The sequence below is a fragment of the Urocitellus parryii genome, unplaced genomic scaffold, assembly GCF_045843805.1.
Source record: "Urocitellus parryii isolate mUroPar1 unplaced genomic scaffold, mUroPar1.hap1 Scaffold_35, whole genome shotgun sequence".
NCBI lineage: Eukaryota > Metazoa > Chordata > Mammalia > Rodentia > Sciuridae > Urocitellus > Urocitellus parryii.
In genome coordinates this window covers 4,050,448-4,072,837 of record NW_027553167.1, presented here as the reverse complement: position 1 = coordinate 4,072,837, position 22,390 = coordinate 4,050,448, and the positions used below count along the sequence as shown (strand labels likewise).

Genomic DNA, 22,390 nt, shown 5'->3' with positions numbered 1-22,390 from the left:
TCCACAAAAGTTTATCCAAATGGCCAGTGAAAATATATTCAATCTCATTATTACTACTCAAGGAAATACAAATTAAAACCACAAGATACCATTACATACATATATATGACAGAACTTAATAATTGAAAATATGTACAAAGAGCAACATGATCTTTTATGTATTCTAATAGCAGTAAAATCTGTACTAGTTTGGAAAACTGCTTAGTATTATTTCTTAAACTTGAAGATATACATACTTGATGACAAAACATTTCTATCCCTGAATATGTACTACACAGTAATTAACTGCATAAGTCTACCAAGAGACATGCACAAGAATAAAATTATGTCATTTGCAGGTGTAATGGTGGAACTAGAAAACATCATGCTAAATGACATAAGCCAATTCCAAGAAACCAAAGGCTGAATATATTCTCTGATAAATGGATGCTGATCCACAGTGGGAGTGGGGGTAGGGAAGAATGAAGGACCTTTGGATAGCGCAAAGGAGAGTGAAGGGAGGGGTGAAGCATTGGGGATGGGAAGGACATTACAATTAAACAGACACTATTAGCTTATGTATATATGTATAATTACAGTACTGGTGTGACTCAGCACCATGTACACCCAAAGGAATGAGAATTTATGCTCCATTTGTGTACATTGTGTCAAAATGAATTCTACTTTACTGTCATGTAAAACTACTTAGGACAAAAAATCACAGTACCTGGCACATAGTAGATGTTCAATAAATATTGTTAAAGTAATTTACACAAAAGAATGTTCATAATAGCAAGTTTTATCAGTAATACAAAAACATTGTTGGGTTGGGCTTGTGGCTCACTTGTAGAGTTCTCACCTAGCAAGTGTGAGGCGCTGGGTTTGATCCTCAGCACCACAGAAAAATAAAATATAATAAAAGCATAAAAATTATCAACCATAAAAGAATAAATTACATCTTATGAAGAAAACTGGAAGAAAATTTAGTACAACACCATTATCAGTGATGCTTACATATAAGAGATGACAATATTCTTTTGTATATATGTACCACATTTTGTTTATCTGCTCATCTATTGATGAATTCTTGGGATTCCTTCCACCTTTTGGCTACCATGCACATCTCATTCTGTAAGGATTAGTGGTGTTGAGTACCTTTTTGGCCCTTTTTTTGGAAAAATATCTAGGTAAGTCCTTTGCCCATTCTCTAACCAGAATTTTAAAATAATTTATAAATAGAAATTCTTTATACATTCAGGACATGTATTGGAGACATGATTTTCATGATACTATTTAGTATTTTAGTACTAATTAGTACTCACTCAAAATAAGTTCAATTTCCTGTTACTTTGGAATGAGAATCATAAGAAATAAGGCTGGACTAGTGTGACTTAAGGTTATCACTTTCTTTAGGAATATAAAACACAATATCAGACCATATTTAAGCCACTGTTTTAATTTAAAGTGGCTATCTACTTCAGTGACAAGAAAAATCTATTTGTGAAATTAGTATTTAAATAGTTTTTGAATTTTATTTCCCCAAAGCACATACATTATATGGTCAGATGGAAAAACATTTATATAATGAGAAATTGTTAGATATCATACATACACAGTTGCCTAAAATTTATTTTCAAATACATTGTTGAATTGCTGTTACTGATAGCAATATTTTAAAGTTCTTTTTGTAGAAAACACTTTTCTTTTTTGTTCTTTACAAATTGGACCCCTCCCATGGTTGATTATAAATCTTGTTTTTCATTTTTTTCCTCATATTAATTCATATGAAGCCTCTTTATAAAGATGAATTTTAGTTTTTAAAACATTCTTCAATCATTATTTAATAGGAAGAAGAAAATAATCTCATTTCCCAATTTACAAATTCTTTATGATACAATTTTATATTCACATGAAAATATCAAGTCTTTCCTTCATTGCTAAAGACATATGTACTCTCTGACTTCAGCAAATTTAGAGTAAGCATTGGTTCCTTTTTTAGGAGGTCTGTAGTTTAAAGCTTCAGGGGAAGGTGTATTGTTACACCTCCTAAACCTTTTAGGCACATGACTTCACTTCTCTGTACTTCACTTCCTTTATTTGTGCCATGTTTATGATAAAAAGGCTTATCTTACAGGGATGTAATAAAGATTAATAAGCTAATGCATAAGAGAACATGGACAGAGAAATGCAAAAACAGTCATCTTTCTTTGGTTTAATATCTAATTTTTAAGTGTTTATAAAATAAGTCATTTATTTTAGTAAATTCTGCCAGTTTTGGGGGGGTACTTACCATGTGTAGGAACTCTAGTAAAAATGAATATAAATAAACTGTAAAATATCCACACAGGAATACTATAGAGCAGTTCAAATCAGTGATCAGATCTGATATCAACATGAATATCATTCAAAAATATAATGTTGAATGAAAAAAAGAAAGCTGTAAGCTCAAATATGATATGATGCCATTTACATAAAGTAGGCACATTAACAGGTAACAAAAGCATATAAAAAAGAAAGATATATATCAACATCATAATAGGTGCCTGCTTAGAGGGAAGGAGGAAACTAGAGAATTTACACACAAGAGACTAACAATCCATGATGTTTTCTTTTTTAAAAATGTTTTTAGTTGTAGATGGACACAATACCTTTATGTTATTTATTTGTTTGTTTGCTTTTTAAAATATTTTTTAGTTGTTGATGGACATTTATTTTATTTATTTGTATGTGGTGCTGAGAACTGAACCCAGTGTCTCTTGCATGCTAGGCAAGTGTGCTACCACTGAGTCACAACCCCAGCCCCTATGTTATTTATTTTTATGTGGTGCTAAGGATCAAAACAAATGACTCACACATGATAGGCACACTGAGCTATAGCCCAAGCCCATGATGTTCTTTTATTTAAAGGAAAATCTGAAGCAATTATGACAAACTCTCAACATATTAATTCTGGGAGATGTGTACGCAGGTATTTGCTATTTTATGCATTTTATCTTATAAAAATTGTGGGAAAATGAAAAAAAAAGTCAATTTGAAAATAAGAAATGGTGTTGAGCTGGATGGACCTATTTAGGAAGAGTAGTCAGGGAGATCTTCAGCAAGAAGGTGACATAGAAGGGCTGGGACTGTAGCTCAGCAGTAGTGCACTTGCTGGCATGTGTAAGGCACTGGGTTCGATCCTCAGCACCACATTAAAGATATTCTGTGTCCATCTCCAACTAAAAAATATATATTAAAAAAAGAAGGTGACATATAAGCTGAAACCTGAGTTGAAAAATGCAAACCCTGCACAAAGTTCGGGGGGGGGGGAGCTTTCCAGACAAAAGGAACCACATGCATAAGGGCTCTACGGAGGAAAAGAATTAAATATGTGTGCAGAATACAATAAAAATGGTGACCCATGTGGCTGAACTAAAGCAGGGATGTGGGTGAAGGGGTCAGCAGGTAGGTAGCACAAAGGTGAGATGATACAAATTAACACCTTGGAGTCCAAGGTAAACTGAGATGGGATCCACTGAAGGGCTTGCAGATGCTATTATACTTTTATAACAGAGTTCCATCTGCTATTGGGACTATATTAGAAGGGATAAGAGAAGAAGGGAAACACCAGAGGAAGGCTGCTATGGTGATCCTAGTCACAGAGGATGGTGGCCTGACCTTATCATGGGGGTGGCAGTATCAATGAAGAGAAATGGATAATCAAAATATTTCAAAAATAGGTTGGCAGGACTTAACTGAAAACAGGATATTAGAACTGGGATGAGAAGAAAGTAATGGAAAGAACTTCTTCTTAATATAAAAATATTTGGTGTTTGCCCTTTTGTGCCCACTACTTTCAAGCATTCTATTAGATGTTACTGAAAGATTAAAAAAAAATTCCCAGCCCCTGAAACTGTTTTAAGAAAATGGAATGAACAAGCATATCAAACTCATGAAAATCTAACCTGTAAGAGTGAATGAATGTAAACGTAACCTGATGTCATTAAATTGGAGAGTGAGGAAGATCAGGTTAAATCACTCATGGAAAGTGAGTTGTGAAAAGTGAGTTGTGCACAGAAATTTGCGGTGTGGGTGGACAAAGGCAGAAGAAATGGCAAAGTAAAAACACAAACTTGAAAATAATTTGGTAAACAGCATACAAAAAAGCAGACTATACAGCCCTCGAACAAAATAAAAACATAATTGGAGGTAAGAGAGGCTCTCAGGCCAGAAATAACAGCAAAATGTGTTTATTTTCTAGATAACATTTACTGAGTACTTTCTATGTATCACACATGCAACAAGGCATTAGCACCCATTATTCATTTAATTTTCTCAACGATCCCATTGGGTAGATACCATTATTAAAAAGAGGGAAGCTAAGGCTCAAGAGAGGTTAAATAGACATGGATTACCACTGGGGAAACAACAGAGGCAGAACAGAGTTATGTTTGCTGCCTCAGTCTACATGCTTAGCTGGTAAGCCAGGAGCCTAGAGGTGGTAGGCAGAACAGTTAGAGCAGGGAGTCTGAGGTTCCTGGGCCACTTAATAAAGTTGTTCTGCAAGTCACCTCCCTGTGCCTCAAATTTCTCATCTATAAACTGTGAATTATATCTTCCCATAACAATTCAACCTTTCCACCATGGTTGCACTCAAATAGCAACAACTGAAGGCATTGATCACTTCCCTGTTGCAAAATTCAGTGCAAAATTTTCAAAACTATCATTATTGTCTCTTCCTGAAAGCTGCCTACTACACCTCCCTGAAACACTCTTTCCTGGCTTCCATGACACCACTTGTTGCTATCTTTTCTACTTTTCTGGCTACTTTTTATAACCTACTTTTTAGGTTCATTCTCCTTCAGCAAGCTGAGGATCCTTACACCCATTCTTTTTCCACTCTCTCCTCTCTCCCAAAAAAATCTCATTCATCTCCATGGCTTAATTTACCACTTATATATCAATGACTCACAAGTTTATATCCTGCCACTTCAAACTTAACATATCCTTAACAGGGTGCTGTTGGATAGGAGAAATAAATTCTAATGTTCTATAACACAGTAGGTTAATAATGAGTGAAAACCTTTAATTGAATATTTCAAAATAGCTAGTGGAGAGGATTTTGAGGAACCCTACCACAAACAAACAAATATTTGCAGGGGTGGATATGCCAATTGCCACAGTCTAAGCATTAAATATTGTATACATGTAATGAAATGTCACATTGTGCCCCATAAATATGTACAATTACTATGCAACAATTAAAAATTTAATAACATTTTTTAAAATTAACACATCCAAGATCAAACTATTCATTATTCCCTCTCCCTGCCCCAAACTTGGTCATATTCCAGTCTTCTCTACCTCAGTAAAAGGCACCTCATCCATCTATCTGCACAAATCAGGCATTCAGGAGCTGACCTTCATACTGTTCACATGCAAAACTCCACATCAAATTTATTACCAAGTTTTGATGATATTTCTCTCTTAATCCTACCCCAATTGCTATCATCAGCGAAGCTACCACCATATCTTGCCTGAAATATTATAATAACAACCTACTAATCAGTTTCCCTTCATCCACTGTGACCCATACAATTCACTCAGAATGATGTTCTCAAAATGTCAGTGTAAGCCAATTGCTCTCATCTCCACATAAAACCCATTAACATTTGCCCCTTACTCAAAAACGGCCTGCAAGGCCTGTATGGCCTGACTGTGGCCACTTCCCAGCCTCGTCTCACATCACTCCCTACTTCTTTAGTACAATCCTGTTAAATCAGCCTTCTCTATATTCCTTGGCCACATAATGCTTCTACCCACCAAAGGGCCTCTGCACATGCTATCTTTCCTCCTGGAATACTTGTCCTACAACACTTTTTCTAATTAACTCCAGCCCATACTCTGCAGACTCAAGGGCTATGGGTTCTGGAATCCTGTTTCATTCTAGGTCAAGGGCCTTCCACTGCTATCAGCACTCAGAAATTTATGTTTCTTTTCTTAGCACTTATTTTATTCAGAATGGCATAAATATTCACTTGGCCATTTGATTAATTGCTCTCACTTTCCAAAATGAAAACTCCATGAAGACAAAATCCTTGAATACTTACTCTTACCATCAATTCTCCAATACCAGAACCATGCCTGATACCTAGTAGGTGCTCAATACCTTGCACAAACGCTTCCTCTGGGTAGTTCTAAGAAACAATAGTAGAAGGACTACACTATGCTAAGGACTTTGTAACTGAAGCCCACTGTTACCTCTGACACTATCATCTTCTGACAAGGAAGAATGACATGCTCAAAACAAATGAGTGGGTGAACATGGCACCCTTTGTGTCTATTCTAGGGCCTTCTCCAGTGCAAATGCTGGCATTTCCATGTGGTTTTGTACCTACAGAAGATCCTTTCCCTTGTTTACTAGTAAGTAATCATGAGTTTTGTCTTCCAAGCTCTTGCTCTAGTTTTATTGGAATCATTAGTTAAGGTTTTCATCTCAAGCTGACAGGTCACTAGCAATGTCATTTGTCTCCATTTCCCTCCATGGTACACACTCAGCAAATATTACTTGAAGAACTTCTGGATATGAGGCAAGAACCAGTAATTGAATTAAATATTTTCACTGTCTCTAAGTCAGTCTGCTGAAAACAAATTATTTTCTCTGCCCTATCAGGACACAATTAAAGAAGAAATATCCAGATTTTTTCTGTGGTTAAATTATCAGCTGTCCATTGCATCATGCCATGCAGTCCAACGTAAATAGAACACGTACCCTTCCCTGTTGGCCAGTGCTCAGAAATATTACATGTGGTCTCAAGAACAATGTACATTATTAATAGCCTATGAGCTTATGCCTTTCCCCACCCACCCCCAACTGTTCTCCCTACCACCCTCCTGCACAGGGCTGAAAATGTTGCCTGCCACTACATCAGCATGGGAAAAAATACTGAAACAAATATAGACAAATGTCTGACAATCCAAATTATGAAAGAAACCTAATAGCTTTTGTTCTACTCCCATCCTTACTCAACTCAGCCTCATCACTAGTTTCAAACCATCAAAGCTTTTGTTAAATGTAAAAAAGCCAATAAAAATAGGTAACAGAAAAATAAGCCCCAATCTGTAAGGAAGAATTAGTAACTAGAAGAATTCCAAAGATTACATATAAACTGTTTCTGGAAATCACTCATGCTTTGCTGTCCTTTTTTAAATGTGATTAGTGATTCACTTTTCATTTACATTCCATTTTAGACTGCTTTTCAAAAGAGAGAGAATTTTCAAAGAAAAAGTTTAGATTTTTGAGACTGACACATTGAAGTTTAATATTGGGATATAAACTAATTCAACCAAAAAAAATAATAATAAAAAGGAAAAAGCTGAAAATCCAACAGTAGCACTCAATTTCAAAGGAGGGACAACATCTCTAAAACAATGACTACAGGGCTCAGGAATCTCTGGATTAAAATCAAACAGCTTCTTCACAAATATATACATATGCAAAAAAACTATTCTCCCCAACTTCCAAAACTCCTACAACTTACCAAACTCAGGTCACTGCAATTTTACACAGTATTTATGATCTGGTGAAATGACACAGGCTTACTCTGCTCACTAACATGATGAAACACAAACGGAAAGAGCTAATTCTATTAGTTTTCCCTCAGTTAATCAGTCCTAAGCCATAAGCCCAGCAAGTTTGTTTTGTTTTTAAATTTGACATGGATATACCTTTAATGTGCCTGACTATACGCTTCGAGCCATCAAACAGCACTGACAAAAGTAAATTCTTCCAATTAACAATAAATATACCCAGCATGGCTAAAGTAGGGAAATAGTGTAGTAAAATGTTATACACTGCAGATGCAAACACTTGGGCATCTGATTAATTTGGGGTTGGGGAGGAGGAAATATGCAAGGTTGTCAAAAGCTGCCATGCCACTCATAAATATATTATCTGAGCAGATGAGAAGGGAGAAAACCTACGGGGGAGAAAAGGTCAGTATTTTAATTTTTAGCAATTCTTTCTCTTCAATCCATTTACTTACAATTTATGAAAAGAGAAAAATGGATACAGGGGGAGAAAAAGTGAAGTTATATGGTATTTTCCTCTTAGAGTAGTTTTATCCTGGAAATAACCTATGCAGACTGACTGTATAACCAGACAATTAAAGTGTACACCAGTTTCTATGCCACTGGTGAATAGTAATTAGTAACTTCACACTTTTTGTCTCTTAACAAGAAGGGAATGACACTTTCAAAATCATTACTGCTCTGTCATCTTGGTTCATTGCCAAAGCAAGGAGCTTCAGAACACCTGTCAAATAACACGCAGCTTGTGGAAAAGAAACATATACCAAAATAGGATCATATAAAATTTTCACGTATGTAGAGAATGGAATGAATTTGGGTTAACAAAAAGTCACTCATTCTGACAAGCTTTGGGGGAAGAAAGGAAGAGATTTCCAAAGAATGTATATGACTGGAGTCAATATAATGAAAATCTACCTCAGCAGTGATCAGTGGCATCAACACAAAGTCTAATAGTAGTTATATTCTCAGCCTTAGCCACATTTCCAATTGTTTCAGTAATTAAAAGGACAAAATGCCTCTGCCTTCTCAAATAAGAATGCCTAAGTCAAATGTTTAACTATCCTTTTCCTTATTCTGAGTATCCTGTCCATTCTTATAAACTAAAAATAGGTTTCCATACCAAGATTCTGTTAAAAATATTTATCACCTCACATACACCCATCTATAACTGCAAAAACATGTAGGTGAGTATCATCCCAGAGGTAAGGCAAATAAACATCTATTGCATGGTGCACAGGCCAAGATCAAATACAAACATTTAAAGCATGATCCCTGAACCATTAAACAGAAGTGGAGATTAGAAAATATAGAAATAATTTGAAGTATAGGCTTTCCTTTTATTTTTATGTTTGTTAATTAAAAAAAGCAATTTAAGTACTGATACTAATTTTGTGCAGATCCATTTTAAATATAATAATAAAAAATTCAACGTATAGGTGAAAAAAGAAGCCAAACTCCATTAGCACATAGTAGGTACTAAGTTTTGTTTGTTTTAATGAACAGTTGACTATTACATGTTCTCAGTATACCATATGCTATGTGAGATTGCTTTTGTTGATGGAATTACTAATTACAAACAATATGACTTTGTAATGTCTAGTCGCTGGACAAAACTGGGACTGTCTTCATCTTTGCACTGCCAGCAGCAATTACAGCATGGAGGACATGCTGGAGACTTTCCTTGAAGATTACTGAATCCATGGAAGAATGAAGTTTCTGATAATTAGTGTTTGGCTAAGTTCAATCATTTACTAACCTGAAGGGAAGGAAATCAGGAAAAAGACCCAAAGACAATCACAAAAGTAAGATATTTTACATATAAATGTTTGGTTAAGAACTGTCAAGAAGGTTACTACATTGATGGAGCAGCATACTTCCTAGCACTCAGCAGGTACATAAAGCTGATACATTATGTCCTCCAAAGCAATCCCAGGATAACTGATCACTCTATTTTACAATTCTAAAGAAATTTTATATTTATTATCCAACTGAAATACGTCTTAAAAAAGAGCATAAAAAGTACATTATGCTAATTGGAAAGTGGCATTATGAGAGCAATTGTATGGATCATATGCACACATTATAGGCATTGGAATGATTAACTTACATCTGTGTTTTAGGGGTAACAAGCCTCCACAGGGGTTCACTACTACTTAGTTGACTGACTTCAAAAAGCAGACAAACTGAATTATGTACACTCTATAGTTAACGCTTGTCAGTCTTTGAACAGCATCAATGAAAATCAATTTTCCACTTTCCTGCTCCACCAAAAAAATTTCCAACTTCTAAGATTAAAAATTCAGCTTCTAAGATTAATAGCCTGTGATGAAAAAGTACCTGTGTGGTCCAACATGGCATTCAAGCCACAAGACGACTGCCAGCTGGCCTGGTTACCTTCACAGCACATGCCAGAAAGCTGGTTGACAATGGATATATTTGATCGGAACAGGGCTTTGGTTGTAAATTTGTGCAGTGCTTACCCCCCACATTATGCCATGCAAATGTGCAAGTAATTGCCCTGGCTCTAAAATTCCATTAAGGCTCAAAAAAGCTCCTTTGGAGGAAAATAAGAATTAAAAATAGTTCAAGGAGGGACAAGAAGACTGAAGAAAGGGAAAGCAAGCCACAAGTACAGACTCTGACATTTACAACTTCACAAAAGCAAGTAAAACATTAAACAGGGAATTAGATTATGTGTCTTTCTTGAAAGCTTTCCCCAAGTAAACAGACTTTCAGAAAATTGTTGCTACTACAAGGGTCCTCATTAATGAAAACACAGCCTGGGAAAGAAACAATCTGTCTCCAACACTTCTGATTGAAATGTTTAAATGAAGAGAACTAAACCCTCTACAGAGTCTGGAACAAAATCCTCAAATTTAAAATTAAATTTTGACATGGGTACTGCTATAGTTTAGATATGAGGTGTCACCCGAAAGTTGCTGTTAATGCAAGGATATTCAGAGCTGAAATGACTGGATTGAGAAAGTTCTAACCTAATCAGTCCATCCTACTTTGAAGGGATTGGCTAGATGCTAATTGCAGGCACATGGGGCATGACTGGAGAAGGTGAGTCACTGAAGATGTTCCACAAGGCTGCATCTTCCCTGTTATCATCCTTCCCTGCTTCCTGATACCACCATAAACTGAGCAGCTTTCCTCTGCTGGGCCCTTCCCTTGCGATGTGCTGCCTCATCTTGGGCCCAGAACAAAGGAGTTGGATATCTGTGGGTTGAGACCTCTAAAACCATCAGCACCAAATAAGCTTTTCTTCAGTTACTCTTTTCGGGTATTTTGGTTAAAGTGATTAAAAAACAAACAAACACTAAAACAGGTGCTCAGACAAAGCGGGTTGGGGGGATTAGAGAGACAGTCTTTTAAACCAAGGATGCTGGAACAATTTGATATCAAGAATGAAATTGGATGTGTACCTCATGCCCTATGTAAGAATTATTCAAAGAGGATCTAAATTTAAGAACTAAAACTAAAGACTTTTATAAGAAAATACAGGAGTAGAAATCAGGGATGTAATTAAAAAAATACTTAGAGGTAAATGAGAAAACTGATGCAACATATCAAAACCTCTCGGACAATATAAGGTAGCGCTAGGAGGAAAGTTCAATGCACTGAGCTCATTCATTAAAAGAACAGAAAGTCAACAAATAAATAACCTAATATTATACCTCAAAGCCCTAGAAAAAGAAGAACAAATCAACACCAAAAGCAGGAAAGACAGGAAAATAATTAAAATCATATCTGAAATCAATGAAACTAAAACAACAACAAAAAATCCAAAAAAATTGACAAAATAGTTGGTTTTTTGAAAAAATAAATTGATAAACCCTTAGCCAAGCTAACAAAGAGAAAGAAAGAAAACTCAAATTACTAAAATTTGTGATGAAAAAGAAAACACAGCAGTACATCTTGACCTTAGATTAAGAAATGGTTCCTTAGATATAATGAAAAGAAAAGGCACCAAAATAAAAATAGACAAACTTAAGTTCATCAAAATAAAAACTTTTGTGCTTCAAAGGACACTATCAAGATAGAGAAAGACAGCTTAAAGAAACAGTGAAAATATTTGCAAATCATATCTGATAAGAGTCTATAATCCAGAATACTTGAATATTGAGAAGTGACATCATAACAACATATATCCATGCGATGGAATGTTATTTGGCCAAAAAAACGGAATGAAATATTGATACATGCTACAATATGAATGAACTCTGAAAACTTGTAAAGTCAAAGAAGCCAGTCACAAAAGATCACACACTCTGATTCAATATAAAAATCCAGAACAACAACAACAACAAAAATCCAGAACAAACATATCTGCAGAGAAAAAAGGTAGTTTGGTCATTATCTTGGATTGGTGAGGCTCGGAGTAAGAAATGGAAAGTGACTGCTATTAATTATAGTGCTTCTTTTGAAAATGTTCTAAAATGGACTTTGGTAAAGATTGTAAAATTAAATATACTCAAAAGTGGTGAATGTCATACTTTATGAGAATTGTATGGCATACTTTATGTGAATCATATCTCAATAAAATTATTATATAATGTTTAAAAATTTTAAAAAAAGATTTCACAGAAGTAATCTCAATTCCTTTAACATATAGCACTTCTGCATAGATGAGTAAAATAAAGCCCAGTAAAAGGTCCAGCATTAGCACTTCTTTCAATCATTCACTTGTTCATTTATTCATTCAGTAAATATTTAATAAATATTTCAGTAAACACTTAATCTCAGTAAATATTTAATAAGCACATATTATGATTCAGTTAATATTTAGTATTTATTAAGCCATGTATTATGACCAGGTGTTTTTCTAGGCATTAGAGAGAAAGACAAAAATCCCTGAGCATAGGAAGTATACCTCCAGAGGGAATATGGTGGAGAAAATACGCAATATTAGAAAGAAAAATATAGTGTGGTAGAAGAAGATAAGTATTTAAGGAAAATAAGGAGAGTGAGGAAATTAGGAGATGTTAAGAACTTACAATTTTAAGACTAGTGTTCAGGCTAGGCCTCATTTGAAAAGATGACGTCTGAATAAAACAAGAAAATAGGTGAGGAAGTGAGGTATGAGATATATGGAAGTGAAAATAAGTAGTGGATATCACAAAGGCCCAGGTGGAAGCATGCCCAGAAAGACCAGAGTGAAGATGGAGAAGACAAGAAAGAGACAAAGTCAGACAAGTAACAGGAAGCCAAATCTTACAAGGTCTTGGTATTAAAGACATTTTGCAGAAGGAGATGGGACTTTTCATTTTAATGAGATCACTCTAAACAGCGAATTGAGAGTAGACTGAAGGGAAAAGAGCAAAAACAAAGGTCACTAAGGATTTTACTGACATAATTGAGGCAAGAGTTGATGGTACCTTGAACTAGAGAGACAGTAGTAGAGCTGTCCAGGTGAAGTTAGATTCTGATATACAGACACATTCATCTAGAGAGGCAGATGGCTATGAATTTGAGACAAACAGAAAAGTCAAAGAAAAATGGTAAGGTTTCTGAACTGAGCAACTTGTAAGATGACTTTACACATTAAGTACTAAACACGTATAAAGCACCCAATTATGCCAAATCTACTTTACTGTGTCCTGTAATACTAGAAAATCAGTGATATGTCTGTTCAAGATGTAGGTCAGCATGTAATTTACTACAGTTTTAACTATGAGCCTCTATGTAGAATTTTTTTTGGGGGGAGGTCATTTTAGTCCAATACTTAATAAATACAAAAGACTGAGGCACATCTGTAATTACATAAAATACTAATATGGTACATTTCACTAGGGTCCTCTGGACAAAGAGATGCAGCAATATTTAGCAGAACGTCTGAAGCAGACAGGCACTCACTCTCTCCCTTGTTCAACCTAAAGGAAAATTAGCATCTGTAGAGTCCATTCCAGTCTTGACTGTAATCTAACCCAAAGGGAGAGTAGCCTATAAAAAGAACTTCTGACCTTCCCCTTCATCTGCTTTCCTTAAGCATGCAAGAGGAAGCAAGTCTCAGATGTGACTGTGAAGGGAGGGTGGTGTGACTATGAGGAAGAGCACGAGAGAATTTAGATTGAGAGTGAGGAAATCCCATCTTCCTTAATGAAAGGAGGCCCTAGAACTTTGAAGGTTAGTACTGACAAAAGATTCTGAAAGATTGGAGAAGACAACCCATAACCCCAGGACCATCTCCTACTACCTCTGACATCTAGTGGTATAATGTGGGAGGGAGGGTTGCTCCTTTTCTGACAGAGACATGTATCACCATTGCAAATGGGCCCATGCCTGAATTTCCCCAAGCTCAGATGAGATAAATATATTCAAAAACTTCAGTAAATACAAGGGAAATAAGTCTAAATGGTCTTTGATGAAGCTTTCTTCTCTTATGCACACAGATCCCAGCCCATTTCACAGAGATCTAAGATAAGAATTGAGCCTATCTTTCTCTTCCCAGCTGTCTCTAACATCAACTGTTTTATGTCCACCTAAACTTAGACCTTTCAAAGTCCAAAACCCTAAAGGACACACAGAGGTCAATGTTACAGACATCTTGGAGGTGCTAGTTTCCAACTATTAAGACACGAGGATAAGGTCATGCTAAATTTGTCTCAAGTCTAAAGTTTTGGCTATTTTGAAAGAAATAGTTTCAAGTATAAAGAGTACTTCAAATCAGGTCTAAGTGTAATTCATTTACTTCTATAAATGTAATACAGTGTTATAATAAAAGACTATATGTTTATATAATAGACTATTATATATATATATATATATATATATATATATATATATATATATTATATGATTATGCATTATGACAATAAGTATATATAAAAATAAATATGTATGCATTATTTAATTTTTGGTCACTGCATTTCTCTCAAATTATTTAAAGTCTAAGTTATCATAACCTGGACTGGACTTCCATGGGCTGTTTCCCAAGTGGAGCTTCTTCTTCTCATCTTGATATTTAGCAACATCACTCTCATCAATTTTTAGAGAGGATAGAGACAAATGGACAAGAAAATGGAGATGTTCCTTAGTACAAGTTCATCAATATAAATGATCTGCAGTTAAAATGCCACTTACTTGACTGCAGAAGTTGTTTCTATAGAATTTAATGACATATGACAAGAACCAAGCCTCTAAAATAACTATTAATTTGTACTAAGTACTTCAACTTATTCCATCTGAATCACCACAAATTCTGAGCTATTAGAATACAAATTAATAAAACTGAATACTACTGCATTATCAGATCTGAAGAAATGCAAAGAATTGAGAATCTAAATGTTCCTGAAATATGACAATAAAAAGGGAATAGAGCTGGGGTTGTAGCTTAGTGGTAGAGCATTTGCCTAGCATGTCTGGGGCACTAGGTTCAGTTCTCAGCACCGCATATAAATAAATAAAGGTCCATTGACAAGTAAAAAAAAAATTAAAGGGAATAGAAGTTTCCTTGGTCTTGAATTTTATACTATAAACAACTTCAAAAGTGGTAAATTAAAAAAAATGATAAGTAATCTATGACCACTGAAAAAGGATATTACTTTTTCTTTTATAAAATATGTCTGCTAAAATATATTAAGCCCTCATTTTATTCTTTAAAAAAAATCTCACATTAATCTTGTATTTAAAAAATCAAAATGTTAATAGGCCAGTTGAAATAAAAAATGGTCTTAATGGTGACTATTACAATTCTAGAAACAGAATGAGAACTTGCTTTCCTACCACTCATGTGGTTTCCATGGGTCTGGTCTGTGAATTCTTTATTTTAGGTGACAAAAGCATACATTTTTAAGGCTTATATATATATATATATATATATATATATATATATAAAGCAACAGTTCTTTACCAGTTTCACATCAAGTATGTGAGAATCTCTTAAATGCTTTGCACTTTCTTCCCCAAAAATGCACACATAGGCACGACATACAAAATGTTACATAAAATTTTCAGTATTCGCAGATCTCCCCTTAGTGCTGTACTTGATTGATAAGATGTTCACATACAACAATCAAAGAATGAGTAAATTTCAAAATTTGTATTTTTTATGTCCAAAAGATGTTTTCATTCCTTCTTCCTACCTTTAATTTCCTCAATTTCACCAACTATGCCTGGCAATATTCAAAACCAGAGTTATTCTTCTGTTACACATGATTATCTTTTAGACCAGGACCAGCAAACTTTTTCTGAAAGGGTAGACAATATGTGTTTCAGGCCTTTCAGGTCACTCAATCTCTGTGGCAACTAAACTGCACACATACTCCTACTTTACAAAAAGGAAAAAAATAAGAAAAGAAAAACATAGGGAAGAACAACAAAATCAACCCTGAGAATGTAGTTACCTTAGAAGAAGACAGAAAATAAATGATAGAAGGTACGGAGAAAATGGTCTTTAGTTGTCTCTATAATATTTTACTACTTTTAATTTTAAAGGAAAAAGGCTAATTTTAAGAAAAAAAGATTGGAAAAGTAAAATCTCCACCTACATTCTAGGTTAAAATGGAGGACTCCCTTAACAATTATAAGATTCTATTTTACCACTGACATCAACAAAGGCTAGAGCCTTCTGTCCCAGTTCCATTCCCAAGGCTCCTGATAAGTGCTCCCATATCACCAAGAGGATCCCAGAAAGCCTTAGTCAAGATTGTAATGTTTGCATGTAAGAATTTGGACACATTTTCTAGATGAACAAATTTCATTTCTGAGCACAACTGTAAGCTATAGTCAGTTGGCAAACAGGCTGGCAAGGACTCATTTCAGCTTACTGGGTGGGAAAATGAAAATGCATGGACTCTACGCCCAAATATTAGAGCACACACTCACTTGAAAATGCAATGAGAAATCCAAATCAAAAATAATTTTCTCAAGAGTGCAGAAATAACAGAATGCAGAAATAAAACAATACCAATGTCAGTAAGTACTAATTATTCCATAAAGACAAATACAACCATTATGCTAAGGATTATGCAATGAGTATGCTTATAAATATATAGTAAGTTTTAAATCCCTTAATAAAAAAAACAAATTCAAAGAAGCAAAATTATATATCAAAATCATTTCTTATTTTCTCTAGATCAGCTTCTAGTACTGTGACTGAGGGAATAGTATATTGTGCCTCCATGGTCAGAGACATATTAGTTACTTGGTAGAAGCATTAGCTTACTATAATAAGTTAAATAATTAGTCTCATGAATAAAACTTGCAATTCAAATATCATCATTATTTTAAACACTAAATAGACTAGACGATTATAATCTTTTGGACAATTTTAACCTTTTATTAATAGTTTCATGAATAATAAAAGTCTAAAATGTGGACAGATTTAAGTCACTAAATGGCCTTCACTATTGTTCACAGAATAAAATACTTAATTGATTAATGATCTTAGGGTGTCTATAGCCATCTAGTGAACAATCACTTCAATTACCACACCAGACACTTGACAACTGATAAGTTTTCATTATAGTTTAAATATACATGCCCACTTAGTGCTGTAGGCTGACCCAATTTCTTTTTTATGTTCTACTCAATACACTGAGAACAAATACAGATACAGATGGTATTTGTAGTGATTCACTTTTGAGTGTCTATAAACAATGTTTCCATATTCTCTGGAAACACAAACTTCCGTTATTCTTAAATAACTTTTCACACTGTAAGGTCTCTCATACAATTTCTTAATCATTAATCCTCTACCGCTGAGCAATTAAAAATCATGGGAGAGTTTCAGGATGAAAGATCACACCTGTGAAAAGACAATATTGATGCCCATTTGACACAACTATTATCACTTTTATTATAAACCTATTTTTAAAGTACAATTTGCAATTACTGAGTACTCAAGTAGCCATAATATATTTGATTACAGAAATTATTAGTTCACCAGAGCCAAACATGCATGATTCCAACAAAACTGAACACACAAAAAATAGGCTTAAAAAATTAAAGGAAGGGGGAACTTCAAGGACTCCCAGACTATGCATTAATCCATCTCCAAATGCAAATTTTTATTTTTGCAAAGGTATGCCATCAGGTTTCCTTCTAATTAATTTCTGCTCTAACCTTAATATAAGGAATTTAAAAGCAAACTACTAATAAGTTCTTCAAGTTATTATTTTTTGTCCATTTCATCTTATCACCAAAAAAAAAAACATTTAATAAGTTATGAAAGTATTCCAAAATCTCCTTAAAAGGACTCTCATTTTACACTTTATCCTACCTATTGTTATCCCTTTAATAACTAAGAGATGCTTGAAAATCACAGCCTTAACAGTACATATGAAAAATTCTAGCAAACACAAAGAGAGATTATCACATAGACTATTTCCATCTGCTATTGCTAATAATTACCATCAATACTTTAACAATCATTTTTATCTTAGCAAATAATTTGTGTAGAGGACTTTGAATCTTCTAGAATATTTCCAGGGAGGAGTTGTATAATTATTATTTCTCATTAACCTCATATTAAAGACCTACTTCCCATAGGTGCAATATTCATCATGATTTACTGAAAGGAATAAGGGGGGAAGGGACAGAAACAAAGAATTCAAATCACATGATTATTTATACATTTGTCTGAAATTCTTTGTTTTTTAGTGAGTCGAGTAGGGGTTTTTAAATGATTTATTTAGTAAAAATTTGTTGTTGGGGCTGGAGATATGGCTCAAGCGGTAGCGCGCTCGCCTGGCATGCGTGCGGCCCGGGTTCGATCCTCAGCACCACATACAAACAAAGATGTTGTGTCCGCCGAAAAAAACTAAAAAATAAATAAAATTTTAAAAAAATTTGTTGTTATATTTTTGTATAACAGAAAAACAAAAATTGAGCTTAAGCTCCCTATTAAAAATCTAGCTAAACCAAAATATTGCCCTTAAAATACAATGGATTAGGGGAGTGGGGGAGATTATTGGACAAATTTGGGGCTTATCATTATCAACAGTGCCCTTTTAAGCTTGTGGATTTCTGAGCCAATGCAGAAAATGTAACAACAGGGATTTCCCAACAGCAAGAGGCACTCTCCAAGGGAGTAAATTGTCAACTATTGCCTCTCATGAGAAACTTAAGAGTAACCTTGATCCAATCTCAATAGTCAACCCATGTATTATCACCCAGTTGGGGCATAGTGAGTGCATTTCCAAATATAAAAATAAGATGGTATTCTATCAGAAGCCACTGGATACATATACAGAAATAAAATTTAAATAATTTTGAAGTAAACTTAGCCTAAGAAACTGAAAACATCCTTCTCTCACTTCAACTAGTCCCTAAAACATCTATATCTTTCTAATGTAAAAAAAGGTCTATGTCTTATGATGAATATCAAAAACGATGACCTTCTAGAACTAAGAGGCAGAATATAAAGCAGAACCACAGTCATGAAAGATGTTCTGATATGGAGGAGATAGACCTAATTCCATAAAAGATAATCAGAAAGACATGATTCAAATTCAAAATAGCTACTTGTTATCCTTTACCTCTTTGGGGTTTTAGCTTCCTCTGCAAAAGGGGACATTAATACCCATGTCAAAAGACTCTTAGTGGTTTTTATAAAACAATGCCAATAGGTTCTAACATATCACTGGCATTCAATAAAAGCTTTGCCCTTCCTTGCTGTGCCCTAAGCCAAGACAGTGCTGCCAACAAAAGAATGACTCTAAACATCCTGATGTTTGTTTCATAATAATTAGATATGCACTATCCAATAAAGTAGCACTAGTCACATGCAGCTATTTAAGTTCATTTTAATTATAATTAAATAAATCTAAAAATTCCAGTTCTTCAGTCAGTTAGTGCTACAGGTTTCATGGCTAGAGACAATTGTATTGGATAGTACAGATAGACAACGTTTCATTACCTTCAAATCCTACTGGATAGAGCTGATATAGACTCTAAAGCAGGGGTCAGAAAACTTTTTTTTCTGAAAGTGCCAAACAGCAAATTATTTAGGCTTTGCTGACCATGCAAGATTCTATCTTTTTTTTTATTGGTTGTTCAAAACATTACAAAGCTCTTGATGTATCATATTTCATACATTAGATTCAAGTGGGTTATGAACTCCCATTTTTACCCCAAATACAGATTGCAGAATCACATCGGTTACACATCCACATTTTTACATAATGTCATATTAGTGACTGTTGTATTCTGCTACCTTTCCTATCCTCAACTACCCCCCCTCCCCTCCCCTCCCATCTTCTCTCTCTACACCATCTACTGTAATTCATTTCTCTCCTTGTTTATTTTTCCATTCCCCTCACAACCTCTTATATGTAATTTTGTATAACAATGAGGGTCTCCTTCCATTTCCATGCAATATCCCTTTTCTCTCTCTTTCCCTCCCACCTCATGTCTCTGTTTAATGTTAATCTTTTCCTCCTGCTCTTCCTCCCTACTCTGTTCTTAGTTGCTCTCATTATATCAAAGAAGACATTTGGCATTTGTTTTTTAGGGATTGGCTAGCTTCACTTAGCATAATCTGCTCTAGTGCCATCCATTTCCCTGCAAATTCCATGATTTTGTCATTTTTTAGTGCTGCGTAATACTCCATGGTGTATGCAGAAAAAGCATTTAACAAAGTACAGCATCTCTTTATGTTCAAAACATTAGAAAAACTAGGGATAACAGGAACTTACCTCAACATTGTAAAAGCTGTCTATGCTAAGCCTCAAGATTCTATCTTAACTACTCAACTCTGCTATTACCACATAAAAGCAGTCACCGATGATACATAAATGAATGATCTTGGCTCTGTTTCAATAAAATCTCATTTACAAAAATAGACGGCAGGCTAGATTTGGCCCAGCAGGGCATAGTTTGCCAAACCCTGCTCTAGAGTATTCCATGCCCAGACCCCAATACAAGCATTCTACCCAGAACCACTATCTACCACCTTTAAGAATGAGTGGTCTTGGCTGGGGATGTGGCTCAAGCGGTAGCGCGCTCGTCTGGCATGCGTGCGGCCCGGGTTCGATCCTCAGCACGACATACCAACAAAGATGTTGTGTCTGCCGAGAACTAAAAAAATAAAAAAATAAATATTAAAAATTCTCTCTCTCTCTCTCTCTCTCTCTCTCTCTCTCTCTCTCTCTTTCTCTCTCTCCTCTCTCACTCTCTCTTTAAAAAAAAAGAATGAGTAGTCTTACATTCACTGACAGGAAATAGCAGTTTAATGGAGTCAAATGAATTTAATATTTACCATAACTATTCTTTTACAAATCAAAAATAATCATGTACATAGTACTAAACAGATGAAGTTTATAGTGTTCATAAAGTCATAGTACCTAAAATGTGTTTGGTATCTGGTCTATCATTGTAAAGCAGATACTCTCCATCCACATAAAGCCAGCCTGACATACTCCTGGAATTCTGAATTTACACACCCAATTAACTGCCTACTTAATATGCCTGGAGATCTATTACTCATCTCAAAGGCAACACATACAAGATGGAACTCTTAATCCTTTAGTAAAAGGCTACATTGGCTTTCCTCTTGACTCCAACCTTTCCCTCACAAATACCGATAGTTAAACTCGGTACCAAAAACTAGCTCCCTTATGTTTCCTCTTCAAAAAAGGCCTAACCTGACCAATCTAAACTAGTCATATAAACATTCTCTAGGCCACTGCCCTGTTTTAATTATCTGCAGAGCATTTACTTCTGTCCTAATATCTTAGTTTTTTAATGTTTGTGTATTCATTTAATTACTGTTTGTTTAACCAAAGTATCTTCTTCATAATCGCCCAGGCCTCAAAAACATGTCTCCCTGCCCCCATCATCCTAGGAAGAATACAAGCTTTGCAATAACAGAGACCTATATTCTTGCTTAATTCTCTATCCCCAGTGACTAGAACAAAGTTTGGCACATAGATGTTCAATAATTACCCCCCACCCATGAATGAATAAATTTTTATTTAAATGCCTATGTCTTAAACTTTTTCTAAAAAGTGGGTATTTAAATCTAGATAACTAGGGAGCAAACTTGTCTCTCCCACACTACAAAATATATAGTTAAAAATACTCTAATATTTAGAGATGTGAATATGATTACGTGATTTACCTCTCTTCCTTTGTATGTCACCAAGGCAGCCAGTGGTTTGGCGTAAAATCTGCTGTAGGAAAATCCCAGGCAACCGTACATACTGTTTGCTGTGAGCTTCAAAGCCTTCTGTTGAATGTCATACTGCAGGCCACACAAGGACGAAAGACAAACAACAATATGTGCAGATGCTTAAGAATTACATTAGGTATCTTTCTAGATCACCAATGAGAAAAAGAACCCCTCAATATCCCTGAAATAAAAAGAGCCCTTAAAATACTCTGTCTTCCAAGGTCTATGATGCCCTAACCTCCTGGAAGCAAGCATATATAGACTCCAAAGTTTCCAGAATTCAGAAAGATCTTGCACAGATACATCCATTGCAGATAGAAGTACCTCCTATTCTGAGGCAGTCTAGTGTTTTTGAATGGCAACTTACCCACAAATAAAATAAGCACATGTGCTTGCCCATAGCATCTTGAGTGTTTGTACTATTATATACTATTCCTAAATAATCAAATTGTAAAAGCTGAAATTTTCATTCATACGTCTCTTAGTGAAAAAATATACCTGAAGAACAAGATCTGGGTTTAAATCTTGCTGTTTCATTAGCTGTTTGACTTGTTTTCTCGGTTCTACCAGTTTCCGGATTTCTCTGGGCAAAATGCCCATTTCTAAGCTTGGATCTGGCAACTCAGGGATCTGTTCTTGTTCTCCATCCTGATAAACACACAACAGAAATTTTCAGAGAGTAAAACTTCAGTAAAATAAAATTCTAAAATAATATTTGGTAGGCAC

At 34.9% G+C, this 22,390-nt stretch overlaps 1 protein-coding gene across 1 annotated transcript in view; it reads right to left on the bottom strand.

Moving 5' to 3' along the window:
• Positions 1-15,698: 15,698 nt before the first annotated feature.
• The window catches only part of LOC144251997 (DNA polymerase alpha catalytic subunit-like), a 99,670-nt gene continuing 92,978 nt past the window's right edge, over positions 15,699-22,390 (bottom strand). The window contains 3 exon segments of the mRNA XM_077794593.1: positions 15,699-15,740; positions 21,614-21,736; positions 22,163-22,312. Of these exon segments, the coding sequence (XP_077650719.1) occupies positions 15,699-15,740; positions 21,614-21,736; positions 22,163-22,312 (315 nt within the window).